The 21,152-nt window shown below is 33.6% G+C and overlaps 1 protein-coding gene across 2 annotated transcripts in view; it reads right to left on the bottom strand.

Moving 5' to 3' along the window:
- LOC106665399 overlaps window positions 1–21,152 on the bottom strand; it is a 621,066-nt gene that overhangs the window by 152,596 nt on the left and 447,318 nt on the right. For both annotated transcript variants that reach the window (XM_014391809.2, XM_014391810.2), the window contains exon 4: window positions 755–899. In XM_014391809.2, the coding sequence (XP_014247295.1) occupies window positions 755–899 (145 nt within the window). The remainder of the gene's footprint in view (window positions 1–754; window positions 900–21,152) is intronic.

The following is a 21,152-nucleotide window of genomic DNA, read 5'->3' as shown; positions in this document are numbered from 1 at the left end:
TGTCACGAGCGGGATTCGAACTCACGATCTTCTGTAAATACGCCGCTGCTCTACCATTTGAGTTATAGTGACTTAGATCCACCCGGACAACAACTTTCCATCCCAACCTATCTTTCGAATTTTCCCTCCTTTTTTGCCATTTTTCAAATGTGTAATCAGGATTCGATCAGGAATCCCGCTCGTAACACTAACTTTTTAATTTCAACCAATACCTTACATAAATATTTATTTAGAAATCGTGAGTTGCGGTCTGGTGTAATGTAGGTTTCAGAAAAACATTTTCTTTATCGTGCCAACGTTTCGATCTTTATTGAGATCATCTTCAAGGCCTGGGATTTACAAACATTGTTTACATATTACAATTACATTTTGGATGTGGAAAAGTGAATTTATTCAATGCAAAATTCACTTTTCCACATCCAAAATGTAATTGTAATATGTAAACAATGTTTATAAATCCCAGGCCCTGAAGATGATCTCAATAAAGATCGAAACGTTGGCACGACAAAGAAAATGTTTTTCTGAAACCTACATCACACTATACCGCATCTCACGATTTCTAAATAAATATCGATTAACGGTCACTAATCATACCTTACATAAAGATTAATTAATTGAAAGAAGTTGTTTGGTGAATTGGACCACGAAATATAATGGATTTAATAAGTAAATCGAAGTATATCTTCACTAAAGCTCTCTTCAGAATTAGCGTGATACGAAGAAATTTCATATTAAATATAAATGAAATTCTTACCTGTCTTCCATGTGGCATTTCCCATCACGTACTTTACACTGGGTCTTGAAGTGGTCGTAAATTTCTATACAAGCTTCATCTTTTTGGCAGACGGAGAGCGCGTGGTTGCACGTCGGCAGCGCGTCTATCGGGTATGGGTCTTTTTCTGAAACAAAATCAATCGGACCATTAGGTCGAGGATTGAATTGTAAATGGAGAGCCGGCTGTGTTTTTAATGGATGGTTGACAGCTATGAATATTCCGTGTTTGAACGTCAATTTTAACATTAAACTCCTGCCTTAACAAGCTTTCTGTGATGAAGTTGTGTTGGAAATGTTTTGAAAGTTATGATGCATGGGTGTAACGTTTAAGCTCAGACCAGAGAGACTGTGATGGTTCAAATAATATTACTGACTGTTTTCAACAATAAACTCAAATCAACCTCATTGTCATGCAGCACTGCAAAAAATGTTAATCCATTATGAATAATTTAGTCGAAAGTATAATATATTGTATCTATTCATTTTTCGAAATAATGAACAGGTATTACCTGTCAAAATAATTGTTTATCCCTGTTTGAAGGACGGTAGCAAAAATGTAATATATATTAAAAATGTATAAATATGGCAAACTTACTGTCTCCCATTTGGAGTCGTAGGAATTTAGAGCAGCCCCTTTAGCGCTTAAAATTTCATCTACACTTTTTTTCCCCCAAATTAACCCATTTTAATTTCAATGACCTTTTTTTAATTTCCGATTACTACAATACTTTTCAATTTCAAATTCAACTTGTTTAATTTCCAATTCATCCTTTTTAACTTCAACTTAACCTTTTTTATCTTTTAATAAATACTTGTTAATTCAAATTAATCTTTTTTTAAATTCCAAATAATTCTTTTTAACTTTAAATTTACCTTTCCCATTTTAAATTTTTTTAAACTACGAAAAAACTTTGAAGATGGTATGAAATATATGCATGTAAAATAAAATTCCTCTATATAAGATTTATGTTTAAATATAAGAAAATTGTGCTCTTGTATCACCATATGAAAATTAATTACAATTACAATTAAAAGTTACAATTACAATTTAATATAAAAACAAATGCGTGTTTTTATTAGTGGCCGGTTGTTTAATAATTTGTTGGAGTTCTGAGGACCGGTCAAGACTTCTGGACTATCCTCGACTAACTCTCGAGGTGTCGGTGTTAAAAAAATTGTAAGTATCACGGGTTCGTATGCAAGGCAGGAGGATTCGAACACAGGACCTTTACCTTTTAGTGATGAGCGCCGTGTCAACGTTGCGACCCCCCCCCCTTAACAAATGATTATTATTAATATAATTCTAGATTTTTTAAAATATAAATATTGGGCCTTTACATAAATAAAATATAAACATTACTTGCGATTAAAATTTAAAAAATACTAAAATAATTTAATGTATAAATTCGATATAAAAATAAATATATTATTTAAAGCTGGGAATCTAAAAAAAATGTTCTTATATAAAGTACCACAAAAACATTTATTACAAATAGCATTAAGAATTATATAAAATTAAATATAAAAAAATGATATTTATTATATATTAATTATAAATTTTTATTAACATAAAATAATTATTTTTATTGACAAATTACTTTATATTAAAAAAATACGAATTAATAGATGAATCATTTGTTTTTAAGTCTCAAATTTAGAGAAAATATTTATTTTTATATTTAATTTTATATATTTTTTGATGTTAATAAAAACATTTCCGGTTCTTTTATAAAAAAACTTAATACATTACTTATCTAATGTAATAAGTAATTCATTATCTATTTATACACAAATTATAACAAGAAATGTATTTACTTTTTTATTAAAAAAAGAAAAAAAAGGAAATGTTTTCTGACATTAAACAACAACTTCAAATAAGATGGACTAGTCTTAAAAACTCGTTTTGAATAAAAACAACTTTAAAAGAATAAAAATGTGAAATTAAAAAAACGGTAATTTGGTGTTAAAATGAATTAATTTGAAATTAAAAATGGTTAATTTTAAGTTTAAAAAGGTTTAAATAGAATTGCAATAAAAAGGAGATTTCTAAGGTAGAAAAACGTAATTTGACGGAAAAAGCTATTTCAATTTCAAATTTCAAAAAGCTGACAAATAATGAAAGTACGAAAGTTTGCAAGTAAACAGCAACTTTACTTTAGATGCCTATTTCATATTATTTACCATTATTTCATACCATCATTATTTCATATATGTTTTTTACGCTTTAAAGAAATGGTTAATTAGAAATAAAAAGGATTGATATGAAGTTAAAAATTTGAAAATAAAAAATGTTAATTTGCAAGTAAACAGGGGTAATTTAAAATTAAGATGAGTTTATTCAGTGCAAAAATATGTTTATTTAAAATTAAAAAGAGTTGATTTGAAGTTAAAGAGAGATAATTTGAACTTAAAAACATGTTAATTTGAAGGTAAAAAGGGTTAATTCGACGGAAAAAGCTATAGTTTTAGGAGAATCTGGAAGAAAGAGAATCTAAACTTGTAAGCCAAAACCCGCTTATCCACGCGCAGACGTCCAGATCCTTTGCGACCTAACGGCCTTATGCGACGTGAGAATTACAAATGCTATTATTTTTTGCTTGTTCATCGAAATACTTTTAGATATTTAATCAGATATGAACTTTTTAAAATCAAATTTAGTCAACCTTGACTTATTTTCATATTATCTATAAGAAATTATCAAAAATAGAATAATTCAGCGTCTATCTTCACCCTGCTAACTGCCCTGAATTCTCATAATTTACACTAACGATTTCTGGACGGTGGAACGTTTTTGGAAATGACCGTCATTTGAAAACTATAACACACGAGCAAAAACTTTAACAAATTTGATTTTATCTATGTCAGCACGAAAAAAAGTTAGCATTAATTTATTAAATTAATAAGATTAATAATAAAAATTAATAAATTAATTAATTAATCAAATACCTTGTTTTTTTTATCTTTTAGGAAAATGTCAGAAACTCGTGGTAATTAATGACGACAGACGGCACTGTAAACACCCTGTTGTAAAGTTTCAAGTCTAAAGATAAACGACTCTTCTAGTAAAATCGACTGATCAGAGATTACCCGACGGCGAAACTGTTATTAAACTAGATAACACAAACCAAACGGGTTGAGCCAATTTTGTAATATCCTATTGGAAAATCTCTATTGTGAAGGAAAGAAAATTTATGCCCGATTTGAACTGGACGAAACGATCCTCTTTACAAAAACAAGAGTTTTAAAACTAGACTGGCTTTTTATATATGCTTTGCGCAAGATTCAATTTTTTTCTCGAAAAGCCGAACAGAATTTATGCGGATTTATTGTCCGAGTCGTTCGAAGTCGCTCGTACTGTCAGGGTCAAGCTGTATTTTTAGCGCAATAAGGGGATTTGCGGATCTAAATATTATAATAATTTTTTGTTTGCAATCATTCAACAAAAAGAATTTCAGCACAGAATAAAACTGATCTCATGAGATACCGAAGTTTAGGATTGTTTTAAATAATTTTGTCAATATTGAGAATCGTGTTCTGGTGTACTTAAGCTTTTATAAATCTTGTTTTTTAAAATATATTTTGTGTCAAAAACTACTTTTCAAAAAAAAACACCGACTGTCAACCCCTCACTGCAGAAGGTCTGTAACCATTTTACATCGTAAATTCGTGCGTAACGGGAAAATTTGAGCTGTATTTACAAAATCCTAGAAAGTTGATTTTTTAAGCTATTTTTTTTTCTTTTCTCCAAATGTTTTCATAAAATTAAAATAATTGTTATTTAACTTTGTAGAAAAATAACAAGCAAACAATTGCCCCGAGTATGTTTTTCAAAAAGCAGGAGGAAAAATCAGGAGCGGAGAAAGTGTGAAAAACGGCCGCTACCACTCAAGGCGGACCAAAATATAAAGCAACAGATTTGAGTTTTTTAAAATTTGTTTTAAAACAATTTCACAATTTTCTGAATATAACGAGCTTTTTATAACAATTTTTCGAACACTGGGAAGTATTTTCTTAAGTTTATTAATTTTAACTTTTATTGCTATAAAGCGGGTATAAGGAGTATTAACAATTTTATCAGTATCAAAATATTATTTTCACTTTTTGTTCTTCGAGCTCATTTTGAATATCTTAGGAATATTGAAAGAAAATAGAAAAAAATGTAACAATAAAAACATTTAAAAAAATGTTAAATGTAAGGAAGAAAATATATGACTTGAAAAATGGCATAAGATCACCGAAAAGCCAGTAAATTGTGAATTTTATTTTTAAAAACACCTTTAAATAAAAACGCTTACAAAAAAGAAATTTTTGTCTATAAAAAGAAAAACGAAAGGTAGAAACCAAGGTGTTCGTACGCATTATTTAATATAATTTTACGCATACATTCAATTTATATGTATGTATATTGTCCGTCTTTTGTCCATCAAATTAACCTTTATTTAATTTCAAATTAACCTTTTGGAAGTTCAAATTAGTCCTTTCATTAAAAACTTAGTGGTACGAAATCAACTCTTTCTCTGAAAAAATAACCTTTTTAACTTCAATATTAAAACTAGGTTTAATGTCAAAATTAATCTTTTTCGAATCAACTGAAAAATTTTTAATTTCGATTTTTTATAGCGTACAGATGATCTTTTTTATTTTAAGTTCAGGTAAAGTAAAATTCTTGTATTTATGAGAATTTTTTTAAATTGAAATTAAAGCGTAAATTTTATCAGCTTCTATTAAATAAATAAATGTTCAATTAATTATGCCACAATTTTTTTTTCATTTTTTTAAAATTTTTCATTTCAAAAAAATTGTGTATAATTAATTGAGTATTTATATATTTAATAGAAGCTGATAAAATTTAGTATTAATCTAGAATCACACCTGTGAATCGTACACAGTCCCGCTAATCTAGTACAATCGTTAATAAAAAAGTGTTTCTATATTAAGCCGCGATTTGCTTATAATTAGAATAAAATCGGGTAGTAGAAGTGAGAAGTTTGTGGCATGGGCGATCGGTCACGGTAGCTCAAGTGGTAGAGCAGCGGCTTATTGAGCCGAAAGTCGTGGGTTCGAATCACGCCTGTGACACGAATTTTTCATTTCGAAAAAATTGTGTGTAACTAATTAACTTGAAATTAAATCGGTTCGTAGAAGAAAGAATAACAATTAAAATAAAAAATTATATATAAAAACTATTATTATTTTAATTTGAGAAACGTGCGGTCTAACACGGTAGTTAATAGAGTATATTATATTTTACTTCTCTTTCCCTTTCATTATTGTTCACTTGATTAGTCTTTTTTGTAGTGATTAGAGGCTAATTTTCTTTCCTTAATTTTCTTTTTAATAAACCAAACTAATGGTGGCAAGCTATATGGTGTTGGAAGGAATGAACTTTCAACCTGAACCTCCGGATAAAAGCATTTGTAAACAAACAAACATAAAATCTAAATGGTTCGGTAACAATTCATTATCATAAGTTTAAATCAGGTAAATATCAAAAAGACATTCGAGGATTTCAGCCCATTTAAAACCTGCAGATTTATTAAAAGCTACTGCCCTCAATTAAATGTAAAATTTCTTAAAAATGTAACAATATTGCTAAGCATAAAAAATGAAAAAGGTTTTAAAAATTTAAATAATAACAACAATAGCAAGATTGCACCGAATACATTAATTCTCACGTGTGAGGTACGAGAAGTCCCTGAGAAAGTAACACTTGAATTTCTTATTGTCAACGCCAAACCGCTTGCTCCAAGACCACTTACGTACTTTTCGTGGTTAAGATATAGACATGTCAGTAAGTTTTATCAATGATAAAATATGGCTTTATATGAAGGCAGAGAGAATTCTGACAAGAGACAATCCCACACAGCTCCCTCCATTCCTTCTTACCTTTTCTGAAATAGTTTGCCCCTCAAATACACAGATCAACGAGTCTAATTATTGGCCCGGCAAGGTCACATAAGATACAAACCACTACTCCCCACAGTAATAAAAACAGACACATTAATTTATCAGATTGAGAAGTTTAGTAATTTGGTAGAAATGATGTTAAACAAAATTAACAGAATTGAAAATGTACTGATAGAGATTAGATGCAGAGAAAAATTAGATAATAAAAATAAACGTAAATTAGAAATTCTGAAACATACAGTACACAAAGTACTAAAAATAACCCCTCACAAACAATTATCTCAGGAAACGGTGAGTGAGGAGAGTGGTAAAATAGACAACATAGTTAAAAAAATTAAATAAATAAAATTAAAATAGTTAAAATCAAGACGCTAATGTCACTTCTCAACATGATAATATAACAATTTCATAAACAAGCATGAATTCTTTAAATATATTACAATGGAATATGAATGGTTTCAATTTCTGCAAGGATGAAAATAAGTATTTAATCGATAAACTGATAGGCTAAAACTTAATACACTATTTTACGCATATCATATATATATCATCAATTACCTTGGCCAATATTCAAAATTCATAAGGCCATTAAAAAAACTAAATTGAGTTATTTTCTATATATTTTCTATCTCCTATTTATTTTTAATTCTTGAAAAAATGGTTAATTTCAAATTCCAAATGGTTAATTTGTAGTCAAAAAGGGTTATTTTGAAATTATAAAACAAAGGTAATTTAATGCTAAAAAGGTTAACTTGACGGCAAAAGTTTCATGGTCTGCTTGTCCAATTAATATATAACAATTAATTAAGGTTTTTAGTTAAGATAAAAAAAGTCAATGGCACGAGCGGGATTCGAACCCACGATCTTCGGCTATATACGCCGCTGCTCAAGTATACTTCATTTTAAATCATTAGTGAATTTAATGATTTAAAATTAAGTATACTTCACTAAAGCTCTCCGTGGCCATTTCATTTGTCGTCGAGAATCCAATCCGATTACACGACATTTGAAAAATGGCAAAAAAGAGGGAAAATTCAAAAGGTGTGGTTGAGATGGGAAGTTGGTGTCCGAGTGGATCGAGGTCACGATAGCTCAAGTGGTAGAGCAGCGTCGTATCTAGCCGAAGATCGTGGGTTCGAATCCCGCTCGTGCCATTGACTTTTTTATCACAACTAAAAACCTTAATTAAGTGTTACATATTTAATTGTAAATATATATTTTAATACGAATTATTCATCGTATTGTCTTCTAAGAGCCCAATTATTTTCTATTTTAAAAACATTCACAAATATCCAGGCATTTTACTTTACATGCTTATTTTTCATACCATCTTCTATGTTTTTTTTTAATGAGTTAAAGATTTGATATGAAATGTAAAAAACGGTAATTTGACGTTAAAAAGTGTTAGATAGACGGAAACGAGCTACATCATGTAATGGCAACTGTAAAATTAACAATGCTATCATGGTTTGACTAAGACAAAAAAAAGAAGTATTTTGGACAAAAAATCAAGTCGGGGCGGCGTCGGTGGCCGCAAGGTTTAGTCTTTGACACGGCGCTCATCACTGTAAGGTAAAGGTCCCGGGTTCGAATCCAGCGGCCCTGCATTCGAACCCGACATACTTACAAATGGGCTTTTTTTCAAAAACACCGGCACCCTGAGGGTTTATATGACCTCTGCTGTTGCGAACCCTCGTAAAAAAAATGTCTTAAGATAACGTAAAGGTTATAATTTGTAAAGGGTCAAAACCATTGTTCAAAAGTCTTGTTATATTAAAGGAAGATGGAAGAATGCACTTACGACATAAGAACATGTTTTTTTAAAATCTTTTTATATAATATGGTATAATTAAATTGAAAACTTTATAACTCTTTTAATCTACAACTTGCATTAACTTTTTTAGGCTGTTAATAGCTATGAATTTGCTTTATATTTGTTAATCGTACGATTTATAGGCGTGGAAACAAGAGGAAATTTATGCGAAAAATCTAATCAGCGCTTAAAATCGTGGAGGCCAAATCCGCGAAGCTTATCACGTCGAACGTGTTTGCAATTTGACGAACTGTATCACCCTGTTCAGGCCGAACATACGACTAATTTGCCGAGTTGATGAAGTCGTGTAGTCATGTTCAACAGCGAGCAGACCTGGTGTTTCGCAATTGGCGTGAGACGCATACATATGTAAAACGGCTTGGCATCAACAAGGAAACACACATTTTCGCCACAGAAACATCGTAATACACAATTTTCTTGTCTCTTTTCTATTTTTTATAAAGCAGATTGCGAAAAATTGGAATGTGTGCATCTTGTGCGATTCGTGTTAGTGGGTAGTATGTTAGGAAAATTCGTGACCACCTCAGGTTAACTTCCATAATTTCAATTTATGATTAATTACAAGTCATGCGGGGGATCTCTTTTATCAAGGCAACCTCACTGAAAGGTTTTCCTCATTGTTTTTTGTTTCACTTTTTGAATTTGCGTTATTTGCCTTCCCTATTGTTCGGGGCATTATCAAATTTGCCCCCTACCTCCTGATATAAAACGGGTATCAGGTAAGAAATTTAACAGGGATAATTGAAATTGACTATCATCGTTTGTTTAACAGTGATTGCAATGGAAATTACCTCCTGGGAACATGCCCTCCGCCGACTACCAATTTGACTTAGGGCATGATTGCAGGATAATCCGATCTTCCTAATAGGTCTAAATACCCGTTTTATATTGCTCTACCCCTGAGCCAGAAATTATTGAAAATGATGGAAATTCATCAAATTCGTCGTTTTCATTCCATCGAGGAAATGTTTTTTACAATATCAACTCTAGAGAAGATTAAAAGTATCTTTATTTAACCACGTTTGTTTCATCAAATATGAAGACAGTTTTGGAAATTATCAGAGACACGTGTTGGCATAATTCAGGTTAGACGCTAAATGTTAACGGAATTTCAGTCAATTATGACTGAAAGCGGATCATAAACCGGCTCAATAACGGTGAAGGGCACCGAGATCGAACATGACATTTGTTGGTTCGTTGTGATACATTTAATAAAAAGTTTAATGTAACAAGCTGTCGTATATATTGTTACTAAAGACCGGATTCTTATGCAATTGCATCTTTTGTTTGGTAAAATGAACTTGTACCCAAGACAGAAATCTACCTCCCATTTTGCGCGAAATTGCGCTATTCTACCGCACAATTTTTTTTTCAATTTTTTTATGATTAATATTTGTATGCATGGAACATATCGTGTAAATAATAATTTTAATGGGTTCATAGTAGAAATGGACAAAATCTCTTTTCTTAAAGATCAGATCAAAGCCGCACTCTCAGTTAATTGAAACACCTCTTTCTCACACCAAATGTATTTTAACCAATGAAAAATTTTATTTAAAAGTTGTAAACAAATGTTGCTTGGCGGAATTACAGTTGTTATATGAAAGAATTGGCGAATTGTTACATCTTTTTTCTTTTTAATTATTACCAATAATAAACACCTTACATTACTAGCAATTGTGACGTCATATTTTTGAACCGCAAGTAATTTTTGTTTATCTGTTAAAACAAAAACCCAACGGTGTAATCTTGAGGATTTAGCAATTCTTGGTAACTTTTTCCAATAGACTATATGACTCCCGGATTGTGATGTCATATTGATGAACTAGAAATGATTTTTTACTTTTGTTCGATTATTTAATTATCAACCTTGTAAAATGTAGAATTTAGCAATACTTAACGGTAACTAGGAAATAAAAACAAATTAAAACAAAGCCCGTGATTTAATGAACAAATTTTATCATATGACCTATATTACTCCCCAATTTGGACGTCATACTGGTGAATCGCAATTAATCGGATATGACCTCGGTCTGTCATTGACAAAATAAGAGTAATAATGTAACGAAAAATACGACGAAACTGTAAAGAAAGAATTTACGAATACACTGCAAGTCTGAATCTTCGTCTATCGGCCATTTCGTTACAGAACGCCATCCAAAATTTATTTACTTAACTTTTTCTATATAAATACAATATTAACCCGCGGGCTGATGTTTGCCGACCGATTTAAAGGATAATCATTAGGTTAAAAAAAATTATCGTTAAAAGAAATAGGAAAATAATGAAAAACCAAAAAATTAAGGAATCTGACATATTCCACGAGTTTAGTAGTTAATTCAGTAAAAGTGAATCGTGAAGTCGCCCAATGGAACCTCGGCGGTTAGATAGGCAGTGAAATCAATAGGCCGAGAAGACCTTAGACAGCATAAAAGTAGTGCTCCCATCCGACCGTTTCATCCAAAGTTAGATAAAATAGATTCACAAGTTATGCATATTCTCTATTTTGGTTCAAAATGGAATTTGACCAATTTCATTTTGATATGAACTGGGATTATTCAGCCTGGAGGCATGTTGGTGCCTTATTTTGTAACACTGAAAACCTAATCTGTAAGTATAAGCTACTTTACAAACCCTGATTTTTTCAATAACAAAATATTTTACTTTTACAAACTTTTTTTTCATTAAAAAATATTTTTTCTTATGTATCTACATTTTGTAAAATAGGACGTACTAAAATAAAAAGTAGTTCGCTAAAACTTTCCCTGGTAGATATCCCAAAATTTAAATTTTCAGAACACACCTCTTGTAAAAAATCAAGTTTTTGTTAAATTTAATTAAAAAAGATGGGAAGAGAAAGAGTTTTTAATTGTCTTTCTCGTAATTGCTTTACTGGTTTGGGACGAGAGGGGCGTGATTACTTTTATGCGGATATTGTCTTCTCTTAATGACCTCTTCAGCCTTTAATCTCTCAAACCGACTCTCAACCTCTCTTATCTCGTAAGATAATTATCAAAGGTCCTAATTATTTCATCTGAACGAATTCAAACTGACGGTGGTCACTTAACACGAGTCTTTCTCCTCAGACGGGATATATTCATTTTTTCGATAATAACACTTAATAATGCGGATTGATAACAATTTATATTTAAAATTACTTGCAATGCGTTATAGAAGATTTTTGGGCGTCAACCGATGCAGAGAACATACGAAAATAATAAATACCAATTAACTCAAAATATTATGTTAATTGAATAAAATTATACAACTTATCGCTTGAATAAAATTATGCAACCAAAATTAACACATAATGCAAATAAAAACTTCTTACATAAACAAAATAAAAATGCCCTTACTTAAAAATAATAAAAGAAATACCTTAATAATAGAAAAAGAAACGAGATCTCGCCTAATAATATTGTTAATTGAATTAATTATTCTTTGTATGCAACATGTTCTTTGTATGTTCATTTCAACGAAGACCCCAAACATCCCTTACACACAATCCCACTTTATATGTCCCCGAGAATAGAATCCTAATTAAACGACATTTGAAAAATGGCAAAAAGAGGGAAATTTCGAAAGGTTGTAGGTTGACATGGTGAGTTGGTGTCTGAGTGGATCGAAGTCACGATAGCTCAAGTGGTTAGAGCAACGGCGTATCTAGCCGAAGGTCGTGGGTTCGAATCCCGCTCGTGACACTAAACTTTTTCATTTCAACCAAGATTTTACATACAAAGAATAATTAATTGAAAGAAGTAAGTCAATCGGACCACTAAATATAATGGATTTAATTTAGTTAATGTTACAACTTGTCACTCCGTTACCGGACCGGACTTTTAAGCAACTGATCTACCGCCTTTTAAACTTTAATAAATTTGAAGCATTTTTACCTTGTTGTATTGATTTTAAAACGCCGGAAGTAAAAGTCGCAAAAATGATTGGTTAGGAAATATATAAGCTCAAATCTGCACATGTATGTACATATATTTACTCATGTACAGAATTCAAGATTTTGTAATTTATAATAAATTAACGGCAGCCTCGAGAATCACCCACCTAGAGTGTTGGCAGTCCAGGTTTCGACCTTAGTATTATCGGTCCAGCCGCCAAGGTGAGCTCCAGGGGCAACCAACAGCTACGGCAATTCTGGCCCCAACGCAATCTGTTCTTAAATCCATTCATACTCTCACTCCTTCTTAAATCCATACTTTCCTATTTATGTACCACTCACTCAATTAGTTGGAATACTCAATATTACTACATCACCCTCTACACAAATTATATAATTAACCTAATTAGAAGCGAATTAGGTATTCGATATTCCGCCATCTCTCACACTAAACGTTGTGAGGAGCACTTCCGACATATAGGGGTTAATAATAAGGCAGAGTGCTGAGTAAGAAGCGTTCCTCCTCAGAAAAAGTGAAAGAAAAATAAAAAGGGAAGGTCCACAAAGGAGAAGACAAAAACTCTTTTGCTATAAGAGTTTATTAAAACCTATTTACAATATATACATATAATCCCTTTATCCTACCGACACCATTCCTTCAATAAATTCCCAAACACCCAGTCAACAGAAATAATAATGCTTTCTTTTGAGCTTACGGCTCCCTTTTAAAAGTAGTAATTTCCAATTTATGGAGAAGAGATCCGACCTGCTTTCCGTGTCGCATACACCTGAATCTTATCCCTTTGTTTCCTATATCTTCTACCACGACGTCACTATGGTGGGGAGTCAATCATGTAAGTGACAACATTCACGCTAATAAATATATTCACTCTTAATACACGCTAGGTGTACAAAACTATCGGTATTATATACAATAAAACAACTCCGTTTACTCAAAAAACCGGAACACGGGGCGCAAGATACTCGCTGCTGTGATGAAGCACGATTCCCTTGTGCATTATTACACGCTTTCTATCTAAATAGAGCCAAGGAGGTTCACTCTTCAATTAAGTAGGACACTTCGAGCCATCTTTATGTGCTGCAAAAATACGCAGGGTTTGGCCCAAAAGTAACTGTCCGTGTCTGTAGACCCTTCTTCTAAGAGTCAGATGCTCCGAGGCAACCTATTGACCATTGCCTCGAGTCACTACAAGCGCGTACAAAATCGCATACTATTCCGCCGCGTAAACACTACAGTGCGGCAGGAGAAACCATGAAGTGGACGCACCTTCACGGCACACGCCACACTTCCCCCAGTCCTAGACGAGGCAAAAACCGGTGTTTGTTGATCTAAGAACTTAGCTTGGTAAAGGTGTTTCAGGGTAGTTGAGTTGGCAAACACGGCGAGATCGCCCCAGACGTGTACGGAAAAATTAGTAAATTATTTTTAAAGCTTCATTAATTTTGAAAAATCTTTGTTTATTTTATAATTATTTATTTAGAAATCGTGAGATGCGGTCTGGTGTGATGTAGGTTTCAGAAAAACATTTTCTTTATCGTGCCAACGTTTCGATCTTTATTGAGATCATCTTCAGGGCCTGGGATTTACAACCATTGTTTACATATTACAATTACATTTTGGATGTGGAAAAGAGAAGTTATACAATGCAAAATATATTTTTTATATATTCAATCAAAGTATTTCTACTCACTCAAAGTGTTTGTTTTCTGCGTAATTGTGCCATTCTTGCGTGTCGTGTCGAGAGTGCCAGTGAGATTTTGCTATTTTGTGTTTATATACGTTGGATTTGGAAGGGGTGGGGAAGGATGTCGGTATAGAAAAGACATTTTTGTATAAGGCGTCGGTTTCACTTTTCCACATCCAAAATGTAATTGTAATATGTAAACAATGTTTGTAAATCCCACGCCCTGAAGATGATCTTAATAAAGATCGAAACGTTGGCACGATAAAGAAAATGTTTTTCTGAAACCTAAATCACACCAGACCGCATCTCACGATTTCTAAATAAATATCGATTAATGGTCACTAATCACCACACATTTATAATTATTTATCATAAATATTTTTACTTTACTATTACTTTTGGGATGGGAGTATTATTGAGGCATATTGTTTGAGGGGTTTTGCTTCAAAGGGTGAATGATATATGGGTGCCTTGATATATGGGGGAGTTACCTCCATTCGACTATTTGATGGACATATGCCTGGAGCTCCTCCGAGGGAATTGTAGGATCGTGATCAGGGGATAGTACAGCTTTGTCGTCGATAAAGGATACAAGGATTGTGGAAGGTGAAGTTGGGATACGGTGAAGAAGAGGTAAAGTAAGTCGAAGTAAGCTGCCTATCCCAGAGGACAATAATCGGAGTCCTTGGCGGACTATGGAGAATCGTTCAGTTAGGTAGGAACGAAGGATTAGGTAGAGAGTGTTTGGAAAAATGGGCTTTAGGTTGTTCAGGAGGCAGTCATACAACACGCGGTCAAACGATTGTAACACGTCAAGAAACAAACTCAAAATACAGATTTACCGATTTACAGATTATAGACAAAAATCTAGTTGGTAAATAAAAAATTGAAACTTAGTTAATCGAAAGCGAATAAGTGGAGTTAAGTACAGTGAGAAGTTGCCTTAAATTCCTACAAGAATGTTCTAAAACGAATTTCACTCCGAAGCAAGTGTGACCGACTCTGGATTGGATTAGATTTGTGTCACTTTACCACCTCTGGTTAGAAGTTTATCTCGTTAGAGCAACAAACGAGAAATCCCCTTTGAATTGCAAAAAATATTCTGAAGTATCTTTAGCACCTGACTAAACTTTTAATAATTATTTTTCTAAATAAGTTAGTTAAGTAAGTAAGAATGCGACACCACGACGGATTTGCATATTTTGGGGAACGGGTCAAAAATTCCAGGGGTGACGGTGGGAATCGAACCCACGACCACGGTGTCTATGAACCGTGAAACACCACTCGGCTAACGCGGAATTAGATTTTCTAACAGTGTTCTTATTTTAATAAGATAATTAATTTTAATTGCATATTTTCTATGTAAGTCAGTACTAGATGAATGGATGTGTCGTCAGCAGGAGAGAATACAACCTTTTTTAGGCTTTTGGAGGGGTTGGATAAGGAATTCAAAAATCCTTTCCTCCACTGCGTCATTTCAATCCTTTCATCCATATAGATCTATTGGTGAACTCATATAAATTATATCATATCTTTGAAAATGCACTTTTTCCTGTAAGTATTCGCACTTTTCTTGGTGCCTCTTCGCATATCTCTTTTGGTGTGAGAAATGTCTTACGGGCTGTAACGTAACCGGGACAATGCTTCACATTCACAAACGTTATGCGCCGAAGTCTCTGGTTCCTCTTAACAGAGTAGGCATATTTCTGTTTCTGATTTGTCCATCTTCTTTAGGTGGTAGTTGAGAGGGCAGTGGTATAGAAGCCTATGATTTTCCTCAAATCCTGCCTGCTGAGATAGAGAAGAGTTCATTCGCCTTTCTTTCTGAGAGATGTATTAATTAATTAGCTGCATAATTGGTGCTTTTGTCCAATGCTTGAGTTTTATTTTTCCAAAACATTCCAATTCCAACATACACACCAGTGCACCTTGTTGTGGTTCTGGTCCTATGGGTGAGATAGCTGCCCTTTTTTTGCTTACTTGGTCTGCCTTCATGACTCGGAGCCCATTTATGGTAATCATGCTGTGTTTTCCTATTCCCATGAGCCAATTTAAACACATCCGGACAAGTTTGGATTATGATCCTTTATACTTGCCTGACAGTCTGAGAGTAAATCTGTGCACCTTGCTTGTCTTATTCTAGCTTATAAAATTTTGTTGTTGTTTGTGTGAAAAATTGGTCGCGGGAAATCCTTAATCGACTTTAATGAATATGATGTAAACCAGGCTGATGATGCCAATTTGCGTTATGAGAGGTGCTTCACCAGGTAGATGTGTCATCCTGGCGTCATATGAGTTGTTCCACCAGATAAATGATACCGCCTTGGCACCATGAGTAAATCGTTTCACCAGGTAGATGACGCCAGCTTCTAGTCATGATCTCACTCGTTTCAAACATCTCATAAAAATATTCAGCTGGTAAAGCTGTGATATGAAATAGGTCCCGCAGTTAACGCATTAGCAAAGAACGTGTAGCAAAGAAACATAGGGTTGTATTTGGAAAAAATAATTTATTGTTAGATTTTGTTTATCTACGACAGAAAAAAATGTTTTTGAGAAAAACAGATAAATAAAAAAAAGGGATGGTTACAAATTAATATTTTTTGATATTTCACTTTGTAAATTATAAGACAACTACCCATTTGCACTTTTAGAAGTTTAGGTGAAAATGTTGAATATCGCTGAGTCCGTTTGTGCAACAGTATTTTTTAAAGAATTTTCAACATGAATCCGCTTGAGTTATTTCTCTTGAGAAGCGAGGTGCGGACAATGGGGCTCTCTCTCTCGCTCTCTCTCTCTCTCTCTCTCTCTCTCTCTCTCTCTCTCTCTCTCTCTCTCCATTCCTCCATTCCTGAAAATCGTTAAATATGCGGCGTTGTTATTGAAGCAAACAACACTTAACCAAAGCCTTGGTATCCCTGGCTTAGAACCGCGTACGTAAGCCATTCCTGAAATACCTGAGAACGGACCAGTTAATAAATAGAAAAACCAATTGTGAACACTGAAAGAATTAATATTCTGATTGCTAAATATCTCTCTCTTAATTTTTCCGTACAATTAACCATTAATAGTTGATTTAAAATTATTATAGTCTGTAATTATTGTATAATCAGTTTTTAATGTCAAAATCCTTTTCAATTTCAAATTAAACTGAATTTATGACTTTTTGTAAAGCTTAAAAATACGTAGGAGATGGTATGAAATGTAAGCACGCAAAGCAAAATTCCGACACTGACAGGCAAAACACTCCACCCATCTGATTTTTTTAAAAATTTTCTTGATAAAGGAAAATTCTGCCATTAATTTGTCGCATTGGTTTTATCAATAAATATTTGTTTATGCTATGTTTTAAATTGGGAATATCAATTAGGCATAAACACGCTTAATTCTTAATCCAAGACAAGAATAAAGGTTTTTTCAATTTATAATTTTTATGGATTTAAAATATTTATTCAATCTCATTTGAATTCTGAAGCTTTAACCTGTTTAGTTTTCATCTTTTAGTTTTCTAAATTTCAATTTTAAACTTAAAAATGCCACTTAGTGCTGAGGATGTTGCGCGTGGTGTGGCACTTATTGATGATGGACGTTCCATCAGGTATGCGGCTATTGCCATCGGACTTCCCTACGAAACACAGCGAAACTCCGTTAAACGTTTTCGAGAAACTGGGTCCTACCATAGAAGGCCCAGTTCTGGACGCCCTAATATAACAGAACCATAGGATACCATTTTTTGACTTTGAGAATTTTGCGAAACCGGCACATTACTGTTTTTCAAGCGATTCATCAGCTCCAGGAAGTTCGAGCTGTCTAAATTTCTGAACACACTGCCCGAATAAGATTAAATCAGTATGGACTGATGACTTTTCGCCCCTTGGGAGGACCAGAATTTTGGAAATCATGCGTTGCCTATCCTCGATGAAAACAGGGACAAACCTATTCTAATGCACGATAATGCCCCTCCACATGTCGCTCACATAACGTTCTTCAACAGCATAACATCAGGGTGTTAGCCTGCCCAGCCCGTTCTCCAGACTTGAACCCTATCGCAGATTTACGGGATAACTTCAAAAGACGAATAAGAACACGTCCATCACTTCACTCCTTATTGTATACATTATTACTTTGTTGCCCAATCTGTTTCAAATACACCACGAATATACTATGATTTAACCTAATTCTTTTTATTGTACTGGGTTCTCCTTTGGTCAGCTGGAAATGATAAAACAGCAGTCTTCTGTTTCTCCCATTTATCATACACTTCATTTTTGAAATGTCTTTTTACTTCCTTCACTGGGATCGAATAGTTCAAAACTTCCCATACCCTCACCGCATGTTTTTCCAAGAAGTCCATTAAAAAATTAATTACAATTACAATTAAAATTAAATAAAATTAAATTTAAACTTAAAGGATTCTTCTTTCCAAATGATTCCAGGTTTTTTTTCATAACTCACTCATCCCCTTGCCAACAAAAACAAAAACTATCTGGCGCTAGCTGCCGTGGGACGGCCATGGGGGTTTGCGGGCCGGAGACCATGCTAGTTTTTTTAAGTATCCTATTGATTCTGATGAATTCTCATATTGATTATTAGGTATCGTAAATAATATCATAAAAAACTTGAAATATAACAGAAAATTTATGCGATAATTTAATTGAAGAGTTTAAAACATTAGATTCATAGGAACAAATGAGCAATATACATATATAATCAGATAGAAATTATGAAGTGAAAAATCAATCATCGATCGAAGAAGAGCCGTTCAAAAGAAAGTAAATTTATCAATGTAAGAGCAGTCAAAATTACGGACATACCAGATCATCTTGCCTGACCTCGATGTGCCAACTGCGCATGGTATCATTGGAGCGAAAATTATACCAAATCCAGAAACTCTAGCTGTGTGCTCTCTTTTTAATGGTAATCATCCAGCCAATCTCCACTGCAGAGATGACTAGGGTTAGCTATGCGCCCAAGCCGTCCAAGGACCATCTCAGTCACAACCACAGCCAAACTCAATTCCTTATTTCAACCCTCTTTCTCGCACTCTTTCAGACCTCATTTCCAAGATGTCCACATATTGTCAATGAATCCCACCCTCTTATCAGCCCTCTAATCTCTTTACTTACAACCATATTTGAGAAGCTTGTCGCACCCGTTTCGCAAATACACCCTTAATTGGGTTATCCTCATTACAATACACTGCCACAAAAATTATCCTCCTTACTTTTCAATTTTACTGTAGAAGCTGTGTATTGCCCACCGAATCATAACGTTTCCCACGTATAACGTTTTTTTTCTATCTTTTTCCCAGTCCATTGGCCCGCGTTCAGTCCGGTGGTGATTGTAATGCAAAGCATTCACAGTGGGCTGAGTAGCTATCCCACCAGGACTTGTCTTACATAATGTCCTCTGTGCCCAACGTTTAACTTCATATTTCTCCCTGATCCTACATACTGGTCCACAGCTCCTAACAAACGCTCAGATCTTCTCGACCTTTTTTACGGGATCGCAACAGCAGAAATCATATTAACCCTTGGGGTAACGGTGTTTCTGAAAAAAAGGCATTTTGTAAGTATGTCGGGTGCAAATGCAGGGCTGCTGGATTCGAACCCAGGACCTTTACCTTACAATGTTGGGAGCCGTGTAAACGCCTTAACCGTAGCGGCTTCCGACGCCTCCTAGACTTTTTATTTCATCCCAACTCTCCTCACTTCACCGCCATGTTTGTATATCGTACGAAAGTCCCGATCTATTAACTAACTATCGATACCTATCCCATTCCAACTACCCGTAGAGCTACATAATATACGGTCCAATAGACTGGCAACAATTGGGAATACTCTTGGAACAGAAAATAAATCTCAAAACTCTCCTTGAAACACACCACGAAATAGACACTGCAAACGAATATTTACATTGTCAATAACTGAATCGATCAGTGCTTCAAAAATTTACATATGTGCGCAAAACACTAATTCTCAGCACATTAACGTACCTATTTATATTCGTCACCTCATACTATCAAAAAGCAAGCACGTAAGGAATGGCATAGAACTTGCTATCCTTCAGATAAACGCAAACTGAAAGAACTAACACATCAATTGACAACGGAATTAAAAGCTTACCACTCTGTCTTATTCAGACGGTTTACTGAATCACTAACAACAGATAACAAATCGCTCTGTGCGGCAGCTAAAACCCTCCTATCTTACGACAAAATATCTACCCCGCTTCGGCTAGTCTACAGCAGTTGGGTCAGTCGACGAGAAAGCAGATTAATATCATTTTGAAAAAGGGAAAAATTGTAAAGAAAAGGCAGCTTATATTATACACATTTTACTCACAATAATGATTTTTTTAAATTAGATTTACGCCTTTTTTTATTGTAATTTCCAAACTTAAAATTCACAGACAAAGAAAAACTGTTATCTTTGAACTGATATTTAATTAACTTAAAATCTTAATTAAATAATTAACAACAATTAAAACTATTATAGCCAATAAGTCAATTAAAATGTATCTTTGCGCAACCCCAAAGGAAAAAAATTAAGGAATCAAGGATATGGAAACTCACTTGGCGAATGCTTTCTTCCCGATGTTTTCTGGTCCAGATTGAATTCTTAAAAAAAAGGTTGAAATACCAACTTTGGATGTGGTGTGTCCGTGATCTCGAGATGGAATGTCCGCCATTAAGTTATTCTGCTTTTCAGCCTTCTCGGACTCTTTTTTACCACGAGTTCCAAAGTCCATTGTCTCTCGTATATTTATTTTGATTTGTTTGTTACAAAACAAACTCCAAGTTTTGTTCTTATTACCTCTAAACTTCTTCTACACCACCCCAAAAAGGCAATCATATTTATTACATCTCTACTTAATTTTGTGGTTCGCACAACCTACTTCTCTATAGATTTGAAGCACTCGTATATCCAAATGTTCCCTTTAAAAAAAACAAAAACACCCGAAGACATTCCTTTCCGAAACGTTAATCACCTACTATACGGATGATACCGCCCTCATTTGTTCTCGTAAAAATCCTGTC

Source organism: Cimex lectularius, unplaced genomic scaffold (genome assembly GCF_000648675.2).
Source record: "Cimex lectularius strain Harlan isolate CLEC.00 unplaced genomic scaffold, Clec_2.1 scaffold9, whole genome shotgun sequence".
NCBI classification, from domain to species: domain Eukaryota; kingdom Metazoa; phylum Arthropoda; class Insecta; order Hemiptera; family Cimicidae; genus Cimex; species Cimex lectularius.
This window is presented reverse-complemented; position numbering and strand designations above follow the sequence as displayed.